The 19,656-nt window shown below is 37.2% G+C and overlaps 1 protein-coding gene across 10 annotated transcripts in view; it reads left to right on the top strand.

Annotated features, from left to right (window-relative positions):
- PARPBP (PARP1 binding protein) overlaps positions 1–19,656 on the top strand; it is a 58,958-nt gene that overhangs the window by 20,763 nt on the left and 18,539 nt on the right. For 9 of the 10 annotated variants that reach the window (XM_072871497.1, XM_072871493.1, XM_072871485.1 and 6 more), the window contains 2 exons: positions 13,165–13,348; positions 16,527–16,705. In XM_072871497.1, the coding sequence (XP_072727598.1) occupies positions 13,165–13,348; positions 16,527–16,705 (363 nt within the window). Of the gene's footprint in view, positions 1–8,691; positions 8,819–13,164; positions 13,349–16,526; positions 16,706–19,656 lie in introns of those variants that run through there. The other variant, XM_072871543.1, reaches the window with a different exon arrangement.

The following is a 19,656-nucleotide window of genomic DNA, read 5'->3' as shown; positions in this document are numbered from 1 at the left end:
TCCTGGCTTGTATCAGGAATAGTGTGGCCAGCAGGAGCAGGGAAGTGATCGTGTCCCTGTGCTCGGCACTGGTGAGGCCACACCTCGAATACTGTGTTCAGTTTTGGGCCCCTCAGTACAAGAAGGACATTGAGGTGCTGGAGCTTGTCCAGAGAAGGGCAACGAAGCTGGTGAAGGGTCTGGAGAGCAAGTCTTATGAGGAGCAGCTGAGGGAACTGGGATTGTTTAGTCTGGAGAAGCAGAGGCAGAGGGGAGACCTTATTGCTCTCTACAACTACCTGAAAGGAGGTTGTAGTGAGGTGGGTGTCAGTCTCTTCTCCCAAGTAACGAGTGATAGGACAAGAGGAAATGGCCTCAAGTTGTGCCAGGGGAGGTTTAGGTTGGATATTAGGAAATTTTACTTCACTGAAAGGGTTGTCCAGCATTGGAACAGGCTGCCCAGGGAAGTGGTTGAGTCACCATCCCTGGAGGTATTTAAAAGACGTTTGGATGAGGTGCTTATGGACATGGTGTAGTGGTGGTCTTGGTAGTGTTAGGTTTACAGTTGGACTTGATGATCTTAAAGGTCTTTTCCAACCTATATGATTCTGTGAATAATTCAGGTTGGAAGGAACATCAGAAAGTTTTTGGTCCAACATCCTGCTCAAAGCAGGTTCAATTATGGGGTCAGCCTAGGTTAATCAGGGCTTGATCCAGTCAAGCTTCATGCCGTTTCCATCCTCAGGTTTTCAATCTCCCTCTTGGCAACCTGTTCCACTGCTTGAGTGTCCTCAGGGTGAAAAGTGTTTTTCCTTATATCAAGTTGGGACCTCTCTTGTTTCAATTTATGCCTGTTGTCTCTTTTCCTTCCACTAACTGCCAGCATGAGGAGCCTGGCTCCATCTTCTTGGTGACCTTCTTGTCGGTATTGGAAAGCTGTTAGGAGATCCCCCTGAAGCCTTCTCTTCTCCGGACTGAACAAGCTGTTCCCTTAGCTGCTTCTCACAGGGCATGTCTCCCTGACCATCTTGGCAGCCCTCTGCTGAACTTGCTCCAGTTTATCAGTGTCTTTCCTGGATTGGGGGCCCCAAAACTGGATGCAGTATTCTAAATTTGGTCCAACAAGTGCTGATTAGAGAAGGATAATCACATTCCTCAGACTACTGGCTACGCTACTGTTGATGCAGCCAAGGATACTGTTGGCCTTCTTTGCTGCCAAGGCACACTCCTGGCTCACGGTTAGCTTGCTGAACATGCATGAAGACTCCCAGGTTGTTTTACATAGAGCTGCTCCCCAGCCTGTATCATTGCAAAGGGTTATCCCTTTCCAAGACTTTGCATGTCCTGTTGGATTTCATATGGTTCCTGTCAGCCCATTCCTCCCATCTGTTCAGGCATCTCTGCATGGCAGCTCTGCCCTCAAGCATACTGACCGTTCCATCCAATTTGGTGTCATCTGCAAACTTGATGAGCATGTATTTTTATCACTGAGTGATAAAAGAAAAGATTTAAAGATTTTATTTAAAAGAAAAAAAAAAAGGTTCCAGGATAGTCCCCTGTGGTACTCCATTTGTTACTGGACTCCAGATACAGTACAACATGTTTACTACCTTCTGAGCCTGATCATCCAACCAGTTTTTAACTCACCTAGTTGTCCATCCATCCAGACTGTAACAACCAAACTTGTATGTTGAAAGTATTTTCTGACAGTGTTGAAAGCCTTGCTACAGTCAAGGTAAATGGCATCCACCATTCTCCCCTGGTCTGCAAAGCCAGTCATTTTATTATAGGAGGCAATCAGATTGGTCAGGCATAATTTACACTTGATAAATCCATACTTACAGTTACCAGCCACCACTTAATCCTTCACATGCCCAGAAATGTTTTCTCAGAGGACTGTTTACATTATTCTCTCAGGGACCAAAGTGAGGCTGATGAACCTGTGGTTCCCCAAACTGTCCTTTTGGTCTTTTTTGCAAAATTTGCTTTTTTCCATTTGTTAGGAACCTCTCCTGATTGTTATCCCACAAGTGTGAGGTCATTTACCTGGTGTGCGAGACGCCAGTATACACAGAGGGCAGAGGTATTTTATTTCATGTCTGCACAGAGATGGGTGCTAGGTGGTAGCTCCACAAAGCTAGCACAAAGTTTGGTCATGCAGGTATAGTATTTATACGGTCTAGTTATGCATAAGTAATTACACAAAGCAGTTTTCTATTGGTCTACATTTCTCTTATTTCAACTTAAAGCTACAGTGCTACTTTAATATTCTGCACATGGTCAAATGTGAGGGGTCTCTGCTTGGGCTGGGGTCTCCAGCTCAAGGGGTGTGACTTTTAGTTTTATAATGAGGATAGTTTATGTGAGGGTGCTTCTTATCACACTTCTACTAGTTGTTTCAGATGGTTCCCAAAACATCTTAGTTAGCTTACATATTTCTCCAGGATGTCCTTCTCTCCCAAGGACAGTAATTCTTGTTTAGACAGTCCAGTCTGAGTCCCCCTTATCAACTTTACATAAGTCCTGGCCTTCCACCAGCTCCTGTTATACTACATGATCACAATGACTTTTCAAAGATGGTATAGAGTGACCTTACAAGGACATCAGCCAGTTCTATTAGTGCTCTTGGATGCAGCCCATTTGGTTCTATGGACTTATATGGGCTCAGTTCTGTCAAGTAAACCCTGACTTGATCCTTATCCACTGCTGGCAGTTCTCTGAAAACTTTCTCTAATCAGAGGCCTGGGAGACCATGTTGATGAAGACTGAGGCAAAGAAGGCATGGAGTACCTCAGTTTTATCTGTGTCCACTGTTGCAAAATCTCCTGCCTTTCAGCAAAGGTCCCTCATTTTCTTTGTTCAGCCTTTTAATACAAAAGCAGCAGGTGAAGCTACTTTAACATTCCTTGCAAGTCTCAACTTCAGCTGAGCTTTGGCTTTCCTGACAACAGCCCTAAATGCCCGGGGAATGTTTCTAGATTATTTCTTTGTAACCCATCCCTTTTTCACCATCCTGTGTAAAGCCTTTTTACATTGAAGCTCTGTCAGCAGTTCACTGTTTAGCCAAGCTGCTCTACGGATATTTCTACATGTTTTCCTGAGTATTGTGATGGACTATTCTTGTGCTTGTAATATGCTGTCATTAATAACATGTCAGCTTTCCTGAGCACCTTTGCCTTTTAGAACTTTCTCACATGGGATTCCATGTACCAGTCCACTGAATAAACTGAAATCTGCTCTCCTGAAGTCAGTCTATACTCTGCTACTTGCTTTCTTTCCTCACTCCCCTAGGATCTTGAAGTCCACTACTTCATGATTGCTACAGCCAAGGCTGCCATTGAGATTTTTTTTTTTCCCTCCTCTCTCTCCACATCCCTGGCCAATTCTTCCTTGTTAGTGAATTGCAGACTCAGCTGTCTGTAACTCCATGTGTCACCCATCCAGTATCCCTGACACCCTCTAGAAATCTTGACTGCTTGCATCCCATTGTGATGCTCTTCCAGCAGATGTTGGGGTGGTGGTGGTAAAGCGCCCTGTAAGAACCAGGGTCTGTGATACAGAGCCTGCTGAGAGTTGCTTTAAGAATACTTTGCCCATTTCCTCCTGTGTTGGGTTGTCTATAACAAACTCTGACCCTGCTTCACAAGCTCTCAATGAGCCTCTGGTCTGTCCGATAGAAGAGCTCCTCCATACCTCTGTGCTGCTCCTGCATATAGAGGGCACTCCCCCACCTTGTCTTCCTGAAGAGCTTGTTGTATTCATCCTTTGCAGCACTCCAGCTGTCAGGCTGTCCCACCGTGTCTTGCTTATTCCAATGAAGTTGTAGTTCTGTACCCATGAGGAGCTTATATTCCTTCTAACTTGTTTTGTTGTGTTTTACTGGATAAATGTCTTTACACTGTTTTAGAGTATTTGCAATGTGCTGTTTCTCAGTAAAATACTGAGAACTTAGACACTCAAACCTTAGTTTCTCAACTCAGCATCATTGAAATGAAGAATATTTTGGCGTTTAAATATTTGCAGTGGAAGTTACTGATTGTATAGAATGACCCAAATTAAGACTATATTACCATTCTACCACGTTAACAAACATTGTGCTTGTGACTTAATTAAAAATGTTCTTACATTTTGAAGAAATAGAAAAATATCAGAAAGGCTTACATAAGAAAATAATTATTTTATAAGAAAAAAAATTAGGCTGAAACCAGACTCTTAAAAATTTTTTCCCTGAAAATGCTTGCCACTTCAAAGACTACCATGCTTTAACATAATTTTGGAGTAAATTATCTGCTTTACCTACACATTTAACTTTATAATGGAAATACTGATATACTTTAATCTGGTTGTCATAATTTAAATTTAATGTTGAGAATGTTTTAAAATATATTTAGAAGTAAATAATTTTTTAAATAAACCGAATTGTGGTTTAAATTGGATTTGCAAGAAAATAGAAAACTTTAGTTGAGAAAGCTGATCTTTTGAAGTAAGTCTGACTTAAGACATCACAGGTGAAGTGTGGTCTCTTAAGTGCTCCAATTGTACAATACTGCATTTAATTAAATTGCGATTTTTGTAATTTGCTGTCCCTTTCCTTAACTTCCTAATTTAGGCTGGTGCTGGAGAATACACTGACTGTTATGTCCTAGATATTGAAATTCAAGTATAGTCCCTTAATTAAAAAGAAGACATGGAGGCTGTGGTTCTATGGCACTTTTATATCAGTGCTGGATTGAAAAGCCTTACCCTCATGCCATCATGCAGATACCAAACTAGTAGTTCATCTGTTTCCATGGCCTCCCTTTAATTCAGATTTGAGAAGCAGTCTGGCAGCTCCCTGCCCATAATTCCAATCCTGTTAACTTTCAGTAAATTTCAGGAAAGTGATTATGTCTAGAGGGAACTATCAAGTTGGTTATGTTATGGTGGAACAATGAAACTGTAGCATGGAATGCGCATGGCTGCTCATCAAGAATCTTATTCTGAGAAGAATACTTGTTTAATTTTATAGTAGCTTTGTCACCGGACTTGAGGAGCATTGCTTGGTATGGAGGATATCCAAAATTAATCTTGGTGAGAGCAAACACTGACAGAACACCAACTTTGTTTTTTGCAGTAAGTTATTGGGAAGGTACCAGATCTTTTAGATGGTGGCACTTCCTGAGGAAGGGTCACTCTGTTTCTTCCACCAAGCTAAAAGATAGACATTTTTGGCAATACAGCAAAAGCGGCAGGAGCAACATGGAAGAATACTTAGCAACAGGATTCTTTTTTGCTGTGCTTTTATTGTGGATCTAGTAAACTGCACAACTCTGAAGGGCCTAAGGTAGGGTCTTCACCTAATATTTAGTTCTGTATAGTTTAAAAAATTAGAGTAATAATGCGTGCATCCATTGTTTGAGATGGAACTTTTGAGTACTATGAGTGTAGTTAGTTTGATATAGTTACTACTATGAGTAGTATCAACTAACTACTACTATGAGTAGTAGTTAGTTGATATAGTTAGTTTTTTCTTTTACAGATATATTTAAAATCTAGATAAGTTCACTGATATGATTTTATTGTTGAAATTTTGTAATCTAAATTAACATGAACTAATTTTTTTAAATGCATATAACATAATTAGAAAAAATGTTGGGTTTGCTTTAAAGGCACAGTTACTGCTCTGTTAAGAGCATTTGTATTTTGTATTGTTTCTCAGATAAATTTTGTCCCACTCTTCTAACCCAGGTAGGTGAAGCTCTAGTTGACATCCTGCTTCTTTGCGTTTGAGAATAGAATTAGATCACTACTCTCTTCATATAGTTCTAAATTCAAAAATTGGATAACTGTTCAGTTCTTATCGAGTTCTAAAACAGCTTCCTAAATCCATAACAAAGAAAAAGGCTGTGATCCCCTCCCGCCCTATGATCACTTGGTATTTGTAATGCGTTTTAAGACATATGTTTCCACTACATAAGTTAGATAGCTGTATATTTGTCATCTATTTTTTACCTTGATTGGAGAAGTTAAAATGAATGAATAAAAATGTTGACTTTAGGATAATAGAATTTTGATATATTCTCTTCTGTTCTTGGAATAGGCTTCAGGAGTCTGTTCTGGTTTTTATCAGGTTTTGAATATTGTCCATATCCTCAACTCTTTTTTTTTTTTCCTTCTGTATGCTACTTTAGTCTTTTCCACAAAAGATGCATTTCCAGAAAATAGAGAAGCGCTTCTGCATCATATTAACTTTGCACACTAAGGCCCCAGTTCTGTAAGAAGAGCTCTTGCTGATTTCATTTAGATTTTAGGTAAGCAGAGGAGCTTCTTTATGTGGTAATCTCAGTACGAACAAAGTAGACAAGGCATGCAATTACTTTCTTATAAATGAGTTACATCAACATAAGAAAAGATGGTTTGATAAGGAAAATGAGATAGAAATAGATAGGACTGGTACACAGATGATGGGGTTCAAGCAGGCACAAGATCTGAGAATATTTTTAGTAGAAGCAACAAGTGACAGAAGATATGATTTATACAATGCCTAGTTAACAGGTAGAATTTTACATTGTACTATTACTTTAAACTCCTGTTAGAAGCACTGATGCGAATAAGGCATTTTTAGCATGTGATTCATTTTATCTTTGTGTAGACATCTGTTTTTCTTTGGCTATGAGACAGGTGAGATGAATCCCACCTGAACTGTCTACTCCTCTTTTAGTGCTGGTTCATGCTGAAGATGGTAAGCCATTCCTTCTGTCAGTTGATCTAAAATGTTTGGGAACTTGTTAATTAAAAAAAAAAAAATTAACTGAACATTATCTGTAAAACTAAACACTTAGAGGCTGCCAGTGAAGTCTTAGTTCAGTCATCTGAGATGCATGCATTAACATAATCTTTAATTGTGCTATCACATGCTTTCCCCTCACCCACCCACCCGGCAGTCCTGGCTTTTGTGGATAGGAAATAAGAGTGTAAATTGAGACTGTGTAATGGAAGATGGTAGCATTTTTTGGACCCTTTCCAGCTGGCTGAAGCAAATGAAGAATAGTGCAGGCCGTGAAAGAAGTGAAAGGGTGCTTGGTTCTAGGTCTCTTCTGCTATGGACTTACTATGGAATACTAGATAGACATGCTGATGGACACATTTGGACTTTGCTGAGTCCACTTAGTGGAAGATCACCACTGTACTGTTGGATCCAGGCTTTTGTGTCTGAACGTTCCCTGCTGGACGGGGGAAGGTGGATGTTTCTAAAGGGTTGATTCTTTTAGCATTTATAATTACTCTGATGGATTTTCTTTGGTTGTCTCTATCATAGGTAAAGATAGCAGTGGATTTTCTAGTTGAGGTTTCTTTCAGTTCATACCTTTTGAACAAAGAAGAATTGTTACATATGACTCTGAACAGAAGATCATTTTATTAGTGTTTACAAAAAATTGCTATTTTACATCTGTCATAGTGGTAACTGACAAATGTTTACTGCTAACTGGATTTGATAAGGGTCCTCCTTCAATATGATTTAAAAGGCCATGGATGCGAGACTGAAGCTCTTTAACCTAGAATACTTCATGTCAGCAGCCTATGATCTGAATGAAACATCAGAGAAAGCTTGTTAGCAGTCACCCTGCCTAGAAAGGGACGAGGTCTCTCCAGTTCTCTGTTGCCTTAGACAAATGGCATTGCTTTGTTTAATGTATCAAGTTCATTCTTGAATTCAGTTAAGTTTCTTGCTCCTCTTTCAGAATTAAGAACTAAAATTCTTAACTTTTGCTGCTGTAAAAATTATCTGAAGACAGATAACTTTGCCCATGTAATTCCATATTCAAGGTTTTGCTGCCCTTCTAGCTGTTAGGAACTGCAAAGTGGATAATAGTTTTCAACCTTACTCTGTTCATATAAACATTATTTTTTCTAGTGCAATGCCAGATATTTTAAAGTTCATTTAAGCTCAACTGATTTTCCAAATAATATAAACCTATAAAAGAGTAATATCAGAGCAATCTGGCATAGGGCCTCCTTTTTGTCAAAAACAAAAAAACCCCAACAAAACAAAAACCCACAAACAAACATACCCCCAAAACCCCAAGTTGCATCTTTACCACATTTTCCTTTTATCTTCATGCTTTTAGTTAATCTTTTTAAACCTCACTAAAAATGAAGTCCTACTAGTGGATCTGAAGTTGCTCAGGTAACTTATTTGATTGCTTTAAACAGAACTATTATATTTATTGTTGAATTAATTTATAGTTTCATCTTCAAGATGGTTATTTGTTAAGTTGTTTTTTGATCCAGTGAATTGTTTTTTCTGGGAAAGGGATGATACTCTTTACCACAGAAAGCACTCTATAAACATGGACAGAGACCTAGCCATCTCCATTTGTGCTCTAGATGGCATATACAAAGAGATTAAAAAAATGCCTCTCCTACTGAGACTGGCTTGACTGTACTTTTTGAAACTGCTAGGCATAGTTAGAGCTTTCTGTAGAAAGCTTTGAAATATTCATGAAATAGCACAAATGAGGTGGATTCAACATTTTATAAATAAATTCAAGACTAATAAAACAAATCTCACAACATAACTTATTTTGTTATATCATATCCTGGGGTAAAATGGCATAAGCTATGGCACAGTGTTTCAATACTAATCCACACACGTTAGATCAGCATTTTATGTCTTGGTTTATATAAATTCTAGTTGAAGTATGAATAAACTTTTCCTTTTCTTTGCTCCAGTTAGTACTGTGTATATCTGATGGGGGACTGGAACTCTTTCCTGGAAAAGAAGAAGGAATACGGGGAGAAAAAGAGATTAAATGAACTTTACTTCTAATAGCAAATAGCCTTAGTTGGCATTGGGTAGAAGAGGCAAAAAAATAAAAACTGATAAAAACATTTTCTATGTTTGTGGTTTGTTTTTTTTTTCCCCCTTAGCAAAAACTACAAGGTAGTCGAGTTACATACAGAGCATAGCATTTAAATTAAGGGCATGATTATCTTAATTAACTGATGCCCAGTGCTATCTGTATAATAATACTTTTTCTTCCAGCATACATACATTTACATGTATGTAAAATGTGTGAAAATTATAATGATGTAGATAAGCTCAAGATATCTGTAGACAGAAAGGACTGAACCTGGCTTTCAAAGACAGCTTCAGTCAATCCCTTCACCTGCTTGTTTGTCATGGAGTTCTGGGTTCAGTGCAATATTTATGAAACAGATACTACTCATTTAATACAATGCTTTTGTCATTTAAGGGTATTATTTTGGAAAGTGTCAGTTTAGGGCTGAGGGAAATAAAGCATTTTGGCAAGAAGCATCAGGAGACTTGGCTACAGTTCCTGTATGCATCTCTGAGACAGAACTTTTCTTCAGCAGTGCTCTCTTCTTACCTCTTGACAACTTGCACTGGATGATTTTTTTTTTCCCTTGAACTTTTCATTCTCTTGTGGTTAGACTGAATTGTGGTTTTTGGAGCAGAGGTACACCAGCATATTTTTTCCTTTTTTTTTTTTTTTTTAACTATCTTTTCTAAGATCTGGATGGTTCTTGACCTGTGTGCAGAGAGACTTCATATGGTGACTTTTCTTTTGGCTAAGTGCATACATTGTGCTTAAATTTCTGCAAAGCACAAGTTTTTCTGTTTAAAAAAGCCTGCAAATCTAATGTGAATTGAATAATCTTTAATCTGTGAAAGTTAAAGCTGAGAATTGTGTGGAAATATTTGGTTTTGACCTGGAAAAAAGCCAAAAAAAAGTTTCAAGTTAACTTCAGGTTTTCTAAGTTATTTACGGGAGTCTTGTTCAGCCAGAATAAGCCAAACCAGCAAGGTCTCTGGCCCAGTTCCCTCCATGTATTTTAACAGGAAACAATATAAACAAACTAGTTTTCCTCTGACTTGATTCCTATTCTTACCTAGCTCTGCCCACTTACTTTATATTTTATGTGAATGTAGACATGCAGAGTTTCATTTGATGGAGGTTCTCCCAACTAGAATTCTAAAATTCTTCTTCAGAATTTAATGTCTACAAAATATACCTTTCCTTCAATTTGCAAGGTATCCTTTTAGGGTATATAGGCAGAAGCATGGAGGAAGTTGAAAAATTGGTCATCATCTCACACTTGGCTATGTCATGTAGAGTAATAAAGCCATTGCCATTGCTTTGGGGTTTTTTGGCAGAGCTGTGATTTGCAGCATCATAGATGTATCTAAAAATTCTACTGTAGGTGCCAATAGCAACTCAAGAGTTCAGGGTGTGTGAATAAATATGGAGTTGTTTTGTACAGTCCATGGTATAGTTAAATCAAAGCTATTGGTGTCTGAGCTAGATAGACTGATGTTAGGTTACACTCAACATGCTGCATTTCTGCTTTGATTTGGACTATAAACCTAACTCTTAGGGGAAAAAAAATAAAACTTCAGTAATTCTGCTGTTAAAGGCAAGATTTAACAGGCTACCCTTTTTTTTAGGGTTGGCCATCCTATCCAATTATTACATGTTGGAGGAAGGTGGCTAATGTTTCTTAAAGTCTGGAAAAAGAAAGAGTAAGAAAGGGAAGATGAATTATTGCAATAGATCATGAAGCAGATTGACTGCAAAGGAAAAATTCTTAGAGCAGGAGTTCAGAATGAACAGAATTGCTTTTGTTGCTTTTGCTGCTTTTGCCTGACAATAAGTATAAACTTAGGCTTTACAAAACTTAAAAAAACCCCAAAAGCAAAACCCAACCAACCAAACAAAAAACAACAACAACAAGCTGACAGGAAATAAGTCTCATAACTGAACTTAGCATCACGAGCATATCTAGCTTCATTGGAAATTTTTTGTCAAAAACATGGTGACTGGAAGGCTGGGGGTTTTTTTTGCTGGTTTTCATTTAATTTTTTGAGTCACTACTGTCACTGCAGAGAATCTACATTATTTTAAGGATTTGAAATGTGATTGTACAACTTCAAAGAGGTCCACAAGCACAGGATCTTCTCTCCAACACTGGCAATAAATACATGCCTTGTAAGAACAGAGAAAACGTTTATGGTACTTCTCCTGAGTGCTGTCTCAATCTCTAATTTCCGTTCAGGGAATTTTCTGAACACAGAGTTCTACCTATTTTTCCTGGGAATGAGTTGTTTTTTTTTTTTAAGAGTGGGTCCTTTGTGCCTCTTGTTGTTATTTTATTTCTTTCTTTATTCTTACATGTGTTATCAGCTGGTATTCAAAGGTGAAAATAACTCTGTACATGAAAAAGTAAAAGAGGAGGGAATCAATTAAAAAACCCCTATAAATTGGAGCTAAAAATATGGAATACCACAGTCTGAAAAGGTTGAGGAAAATAAGCAGAAAGAGAATAAAATTGAAGACAAAATGTCATGGGGAAATAATGAAGTCCTTTATATATATGTGATGTTAAACAGATGATAAATGATTGCTTGGAGGGGTGAGGGGAATCTTGATTATAATCAACTTTGTCAGTCTGAGTGGTGGGTTCATGTTCTGAGAAGACTGGAGAATTGGTAAAGTTTCCAAACAGCATGCAACTTCAAAAAGCTTTTGAGAAGAGATGCGTTATGATGTAGGAGAGCTGAGTGGTTCTTGTAATGTTTTTTTTTATTTGCCCAAACTCAAGCAATGCTAAAACATACAGTCTTTCACTTATGTTTTGTGTAGGTACTGGACAAAATTATTAAGCATTTAACTCAAGGGGTTTATTCTGTCTTTCACTAAATCTTCATCAAAGTAGTCAAGACACATTTGCTGTCTCAATATAGTTTTTGATCATCTGAGATATGATCTGTGAATCCCTAGCTAATTTTACTTAACTTGGTTCATAGTCATAGTTCATAATAGTGCCTCATGACTAGTGATTCCTACCTTCATACCTCCATATGGCTTTTGCACCGACTTGCCCCACATTGCACTTGCAAAACGAGCAATTCACTCCTAACACTTGGATTTTCCATTCTTGTGATGTGACTATGCTCACTCTCATTATAAGCTTGAAGTTATTTTATTTTACTAATTTTGAGCAGCATTGTTCAGGGCAGCACTTGCAACCCCTGAGTAGAAAGATGCACTTACAAATGGTCAGTGGAATTCTTGGAATTGTAACTACTGCTTCTCATTCACCAGGTCTGCGTAAATCAAGGTGCACTGTCACAAGAGCCTCAGTCCCTGTAGCCATTTTTTGGACACAAGATCTTTGGGTTTTCTTGTGATTCTTTAAGAATTGATTATTGTTTTTTTTTTCTTTTTTTTACATACTCAGGATAATGCAGTCTACCTGGCAGCCTGTTATATTTCCATTTTTATAACATTTGTGGATCTTGCAAGTCTGAGGGAGCAAGACACTGTGCAGTTTTCTCAGTACTGCCTATTGGAGCATCATCTGTACAACTGTAACTGCTAATCACTCAGGAGTTTCAGTGGGGAGAGACCTGGTAGTTCTAATCCAAAAGTCATCCCAAAAGTAGTCTATCATACATGCAATGTGGATGTTTCAAGGTACAGGACCATGAAGTGAAATTAACAGTCTACACATAGTTTAGGTGCACTCACAAATGTCTTCTAATCCTTCTATAAGAAGAGTTGAAATAAAGCCCCTATATCAATCAGATTCAATTATTTATATTTTTTATGTCAAACTGCGTGGACATTTCATAATTAAACTACTAAATTCTTTTCTGTAGGCATTTTTTCTAGTTGATGAAAAAAAGAGATTAATAGTGTGTGCCTTTATGGCAAACAGTGATGTTCATCTAGTCTAATTACTATCTATTTAAATAAAATTGAAAGCAGATTGATATTTTGAAGCACTTTCATGAAGCACAAAAGACTCAAAAATCTAATAGGCTGTTAAATTGGAATGCATGTTCCAGTGAAACGTTTTGTTTACACTTAACAGCTTATGAGCAAAACAGTAACTGTAGGTTTAAAGAAAGTACTTTTCTTTGAACTTATATGGAGAAGTCAGTTTTGTGTTGCAGCTCAGAGTATTACTAAATGCTGAATTCATTACCTTTCCTTATAATCTTTTTTTTTCCAAACTATTATGTTGGACAATACTTCTACACTGCTGTTTGATTTAAAAGATCAAAGCTGTTCTCTGAAGAGTTTTGATTAACTGTGAAGACTGGCTATGTTCAACACTAATAGGTATACTAAAGTGTTGCCAGGATTAATGTGGAGATGACCCTGTGCCTATTTTCAGAATTGCAGGGGGGCGAATTCTGTCAACAGTGAAGATGCATTTGATAAAAGGCCGAAGCAATGGGGATCCTTTCTGTCAGGCAGTAGAGGAAGTTGTACAAGATTTGGATTTGAAGATTAAAAATATTATCGATTCGCAACATGAAGTCTTGACTGCCAGCACTACTGGAGTCAGTCCAGCACGGGTAATGGGACTTCTTTTGTTCTTTTTACTGTTTAGCTTTACAAGAAAGCAAATGTCTTTCGCCTGTTTTGTTTCTTTTTTATTTTTAAAGGACTTTCTATAGAGTATTATCTTTTCCTAACAGTACAGAGCGGTGTCATTTCCTCTACATTGTGGTTTTAAACTTGTTGAAAGACTTACACTTGAGGATTACAGTGTGGATATTGAAAAGCTCATTTACTTAAACTAAACTTCTTACCTCAAAATTGTAAATAATATACTCTTCAAAATTTAGTTTCTTCATGCAGTTGTTACAGATCTAGATACTTTTAACTGTCAGATTTGCCACTAATTTCAAGGCAGTAGAGCTATAACACATTTCCAAACAGAAAAACGCATGAAAGTGAAATTAAGATTTGAGAATCTCTATCAGTAATGTATCAGTAATTTTGATTTAAATACACAGGTTTTAATTAGCTCAGCATCAAGTATTTCTAAGGGTAAGGCATTCAAAATAAGGTTAAATATGGAAGAAGTCCAAAACATGGTGAAATGTGGAGTGGGAGGGGAATAAAAATAAAACCCCAAACAATCAACATGTAAGTTTTTATCTTTTAGTGTTTCAAGACACTAATGAAACTATTAAAGAACTTTAAATATCCTGATTCTTTCCGTGAAACTAAAATCATTAAGTCAGGTGTGAAGAGCAAAATACAGGATTTCTATTTGTGGTTTCTGTACTTTGAATCTAGTCAGGTTTATATTATGATGGTTTTTTGTGATGAAAACATAAACCAGCTTTAATTATTTTATGTTGTTGATTTATAAAATATCTAATGTAATGTATTTTTATCTAAAACTTTTTAAAACTTATAGACGCTTTGAATGTGTGTACATTGTTAGAATGCTTTGTTTTGTGAAATCACTGGAATTACCCCATGGTAACATAAGATTTTTAATCAGACTTCCAATATGCCTTTTATTTTCTATGAGAGCTAAAATCAGCCAGACCCTAGTGGCTACTTAAACTGGTTAAAATGTGTGTTTCCACTGAGCAGTTGGAGTATATATTTTATCCTCATTTTCCTGTTTCCCCTGAATCTTTCATCGCTGCATTTCCCTGTTTCCCTTTCATATCCTTCTATTTCTTTCTCTTCCCCATCTGAAAACTTGATCACCGTTATCAGTTCTGTATTTAGCTACTTGTATTCCTGATAAATTTTTTTAAAATTTAGATCATTATAAGCCAGGTAAAACTATTTTAATAAAACTTCATTCTTCAGAGAAATTCACCAAAAAATGGCTTTTCCAAAATGGTTAGTGTTTCTTATTGTTCTCCATAGATGAAGTTCATAGCCTAATGACTCTGTAGAAATGTTCACCAGTATCCTTGTTGAGGCAGAAGATAGCAAAGATGGTTGTATCCTGATGTTGTTAGGAAATGTGGTTAAATACTTAATCCCATTGAGAGCAGTGTGAAGTTAATATTTTTCTCAAAATGGGCACCGGAGGGCAGCTTATGAACTTAATTGTATACTGTGAGTCTGTGGTTCTGTGTTTAAGTTTTTGCCAGTTCTTGAGTTTAAGTTAATTGATAGCTGGAACATGCCATCTATTAGTGGATGGACAGATTCTACTATAGTTCTTCTCAGTGAGGAAACTTGAGTACATAGCAGAGGATGATGAGCTTTTAGCTAATCCTTTCCACCATACTCACTACAGTCCATCCATACTCACCACAGTACGGATGCAACTGAGAGCCATCAGAGATGACTGCGGTCTGGATGTGACTGATGTGCTGCTTGGCTTGACAAATCTAGTGCTGTATTGGGTTTACGTGGCAAGGTTTCGGTAATGGGGAGGGCTGCAGGGGTGGCTTCTGTGAAGACATGAGAAGCTGTGGCCATGTTGGACAGAGCCAGTTCCAGCTGGTTCCAAGATGGACCCACTGCTGGCCAAAGCTGAGCCAATCAGTGATGGTAGTAGTGCCTCTGTGATAACATTTAAGAAAGGGTGAAAAATGCTGTGCAACGGCAGTTGGGAGAGAGGATTTGAGAATACACGAGAGAACCAACTCTGCAGACACCAAGCTCAGTGAAGAAGGAGGGGGAGGAGGTGCTCCAGGCACCAGAGCAGAGATTCCCCTGCAGCCCATGATGAAGACCATGGTGATGCAGGTTGTCCTTCTGCAGCTCATGGATAAGGTTCAGAATAAATTTTGAGGAAATTAAATGGTACTGAAATAGGCCAATTCTGTAAAGCCAAGTAACAACCATTTCTGTAATTGCTATTTCTAGCTATTGATTATGACTTATAGTAACTGACTGACGTGTTGCTATGGTTTCTTGAAAACTACATACACTAATTGATGTAATCAAATAGAGAGAGAAATAGAGTTTGATCTTTTCAAGTCTGTGTTTAAAAGCAGTTAACTGATTAGATAAATGCAGTTCATTGCTTGTCCTGTCCTTCTGAACAAAGTCAGGCTATGCAATGTTTCTGTGTATTGGTAAATAAGAAAGCCTATAGTTTTTAAAATCTACTACTGTGTATTAAGCACTGAATTTCTCTGTGGAACTCCTAGTACTTTTAAAGAAAAATATAGCAAACTTGCAATTCTTGCAGTCCCATAGTGGCTATGGAGTTCTACATCTGTACTGCTGACTGTAGCATTGAGCACTTCCAGATGTGGATTATTATTTTCTTTAAGGAATTCTTTATTCTTGTGGAAAATCGTGAGGAATTCATCCTGTTCCAAACAACAGGAGATTATGCCAAGTACCTCTGTTGTCAAATCTTGATGGAAACCTCAGTTTTAACCAACTGCTTTAGCAGATTCAGTTAGTCAGAGGAGTTGGACTTCACCAGAATGTGTTTGTGTACCTCATAGCACTCAAATTGGTTGTGAGAAAATAATATGTTAATTTCTGCTGCATGGTTTCATCACAGATTTTTATATTTATCTGTGTGACTTGCTCATCAGTGTATACCTCCAGCTGGCAGTGATCTAAACTCTACTAATTGCTTGGGATGAGGAAGAAACTTTCCCATGGGCAGGTTCCCCGTAAATGCTTATTGTGAAAGGGAAGGAGGGGATTCGCGCACCTTGTGCTGATATGGGTTGCTTTTGCAGGTTAGCTCTTGGTCTGGCTTGCTAACCTTTCCTGTTGTATGTTCCTTTTATTTGTATTTACTTTTAGCCAAAATTGCATTCCATAAATCATGGCACTGTGTATTGTGGCAGAGATACTGTAAAGGTCTTACTAGTTCTTCTGGATGAAGAAGCTGTCAATCCTCCTACCCAGAACAAAGCAGAACTATTATATGATGACGAAAGCTTAAACTTGTTTGGAATCACCTCTGTTTTGACACTGTTCAGGTGAGTACTAGAAGGTTTTTTGTGTTGGGTTTGTTTGTTTTTCAAGATCTTATACTGAGTGGCTAACAAAGCATTGATATTACTTACACAAAGCAAATGACCAAATGCAGTCTGTGGTGAGGTTAGGTGTAAAGCGAAAGCATTCTTAGAACAGTCTCAAGTTCTCAAAAGTATTCTGCCTCCTCATTTGCATTTTCTGTATCTTCAAGATACTTTTGTAATATGGACTTTTTGAGCTAGTACCTTTCTGGGCTGCACAAAACCCATGAAGGAATATCCTTTGCAACAAACCTTCCAAATACCCCTCAAGTTTGAACTCCTAAGTTCAAATACTGTCTGATCAGTAGCTAATTAGATTATTATTCAATTTGAAGATGCCTCCTTTGTCTAGCTATGACACAAGAGATTTTTGGATTATATCCTGTTTTCTTCCTACGTAGTAATTATTTCATGGAGACAGTTTTAAATAGTTAAATAGTGTTTCACATCATGATCCACCAATCAGGATGGTATTGCACAAAGGGTGTTGGAACATTCATATGCATGAAGATTTATTAGTAGGGTCTGTAGCTGATGGCATACATTTACTCTAATGGTGAAAGTTGCTTTTGGGGAAGAATAAAATCAGAAGAGGAGGGAGAGGAGAGGAAAGAGAAAACTCTCTCTGATGGCCATCTGGGAAGTAAAGCAGCCAGGGTTCCCAGACAAGCATCCTCTGTAGTACAGTGATTGGTTCCCCAATAGTGCTTTCCCGAGGGTAACTATATTGTCTTTATAAGGACCTGCTCAAACCCCTTATTGGTTGTCCCTGCTTTTGGTGCCTTTAGCGGTGATTGAAGCGTCTGTTCATCAGGGCAGGGGCTGCATGGCCAGTTTCTTATTAAGCTCTGTGCATATACATTTTTGGGTTCCCTAACATAAAAGAAGAGCTGCAATGGAAAGGGTAGGAAAAGTGGGGAAGAAGCGGGTGTTTCTTATGCTGGTGGCAGTTGCTTTCCATGAGAGCCCACCATAACACCACTATCAGAATGTACAGGTGCCAGGTTGCGAGGATAACAGCAAGGAAAGAGAAAAACAGTGATAGGTCCTAAACTGGAAGATGGAGGATCTTAAAAGTCGAAGAATTTAAGGACTCCCTTAGATTTATTGTTAGACCTCTTTTAAGAAACCAAAGGAACAAGCACATTCTAATAAAACTTAAACAAAATAGTTTCACTAATAAGAATTCTAAATAAATCTGTAATAATTTTTAATATAAAAGGCAGCTTGTAACAACTTATTGTGGAATATTTCTTTCACCCTCAAATATCTGTGGATAGCTGTAGCTATACATTTCGATTTCATTATGTAACAAGCTCAAAATAACCCTGATTTCAGTCTCTTATTTTTCCATTACTTCAGATTCAGGAAAACTGATCCACATCACTTTTTAAATTGGTTCATTAATTTAATAAACCTCATTGTGGTTGTATTTTTATCAGAATGAAAAGGAGCTTAATCAGATTTAGGTTAATGCTCTATGTGAATGGAGTCAAGGCCCACCTGAATTCTTCTGAATTAAACACTGCTATTATTCAGAGCTAGAAATCTTTTTTTTTTTTTAAGTAACTCTTCAATTTAAAATGGGCTTTAAACCACTTATTTTTGAATAAGAGTGCCCACTGAGTGCTTTGGTTTCACGTACCTCATTTGATTTTTCAGATTACTTAATTTTCTTGAATTTTCCCCAAAGGGATAAGACATTTGTTTGACTTAAAATCTTGGTGTACATGTAAGCAGGTACTGCTGTCTGGGAATTTATATTGTAATCTAGACAATTCTTGTGTTTTCCTTAGTAATTCTGAGTGGTCAATTTGTTTTAGATTTTATTTTCTAGTATATAATTTTTTTAATATTATCTGTATGCTTCCATTTAAAAATTTGATTTAAAAGTAATTTATTCAAAGTATTGAATTTATGATACTAAATAATTGGTTTAGGAATAAAAAACTTAGCAAAAACTGAAATGAAACTTGAAATGAAACAAATAATCAAATCTTTGTGTTCTGTATTTCTCTAGCAGCTTTACTGTAAAGCTCAATTGCTTTGAATGTTGAACACATTAATGCTACACAGGATAGTAGCTAAAGTGTCACTCTTGACTTGCATCAATGTACAGGCACCTCTATGGTTACAGCACTTTTTTGTTAATGCTTATGTCGTAAATATTTGATCTAGAGTGTTTGCAGTCTTTTTGCCAATCTATTGTTAATAGTAAATCTGGAACAGTTTACAGAATAAATGGCAGTACCTTTGGCAGTAAATGTCACTGCAGTTTTCAGATTCTTTTTTGCTAAGCTGATTCTGTGTATCAGATTGGTCACCTCATATGGTAGTTATTGTTTTATGGTTTTTGATCACATGGTAGTTATTGTTTTGAGGTTTTTTGCAATGCTTTTTGTTACTTCTAGAGACTTCATTACTGAAGAATCCCAAAATACGTTTAAAGTTTGTGAGTAGTTTTGTCTGGGTTCTGGTCAGTTTAAGAGAGCTCTGTTAGTTTTCAGGTGAAGACTGAGGTTAAATAAGAGCACCTCTTTTTCAAAACGTCAGCATTTCAGGATTTTTTCTTGCTTTGTTACTCCTATAATAAAATTCTAGATCAATTGGGCAGATTTATCTCTCTGCACTGAAATCCTGCAAAAAAGCTACTGCTGAGAAGCAGCTACTGTGTTGTTTAACTTTTTGTTGGCTTTCTTTAATTAAAAATATTTTCATTGTAATTTGTGAAACACATGTGTACTTGGGAACTGAAAATGTAAGCACTGACAATACATCCTCAGTGTTTTAGAACATCCTAACCAAGCTGAAGTTTTTCTTACTTAATCTGTCCTTTAGAATATCCATCAAATATTTTCCTTCTGTAACCATCTCATTTCAATCTCCTGGAAAATATTCTTTTTAGATATGTA

This window comes from Ciconia boyciana, chromosome 1 (assembly GCF_034638445.1).
Source record: "Ciconia boyciana chromosome 1, ASM3463844v1, whole genome shotgun sequence".
Classification (NCBI taxonomy): Eukaryota; Metazoa; Chordata; class Aves; order Ciconiiformes; family Ciconiidae; genus Ciconia; species Ciconia boyciana.
The sequence above is the reverse complement of the archived record's forward strand: the minus strand, read 5'-3'. Positions and strand labels throughout refer to the sequence as shown.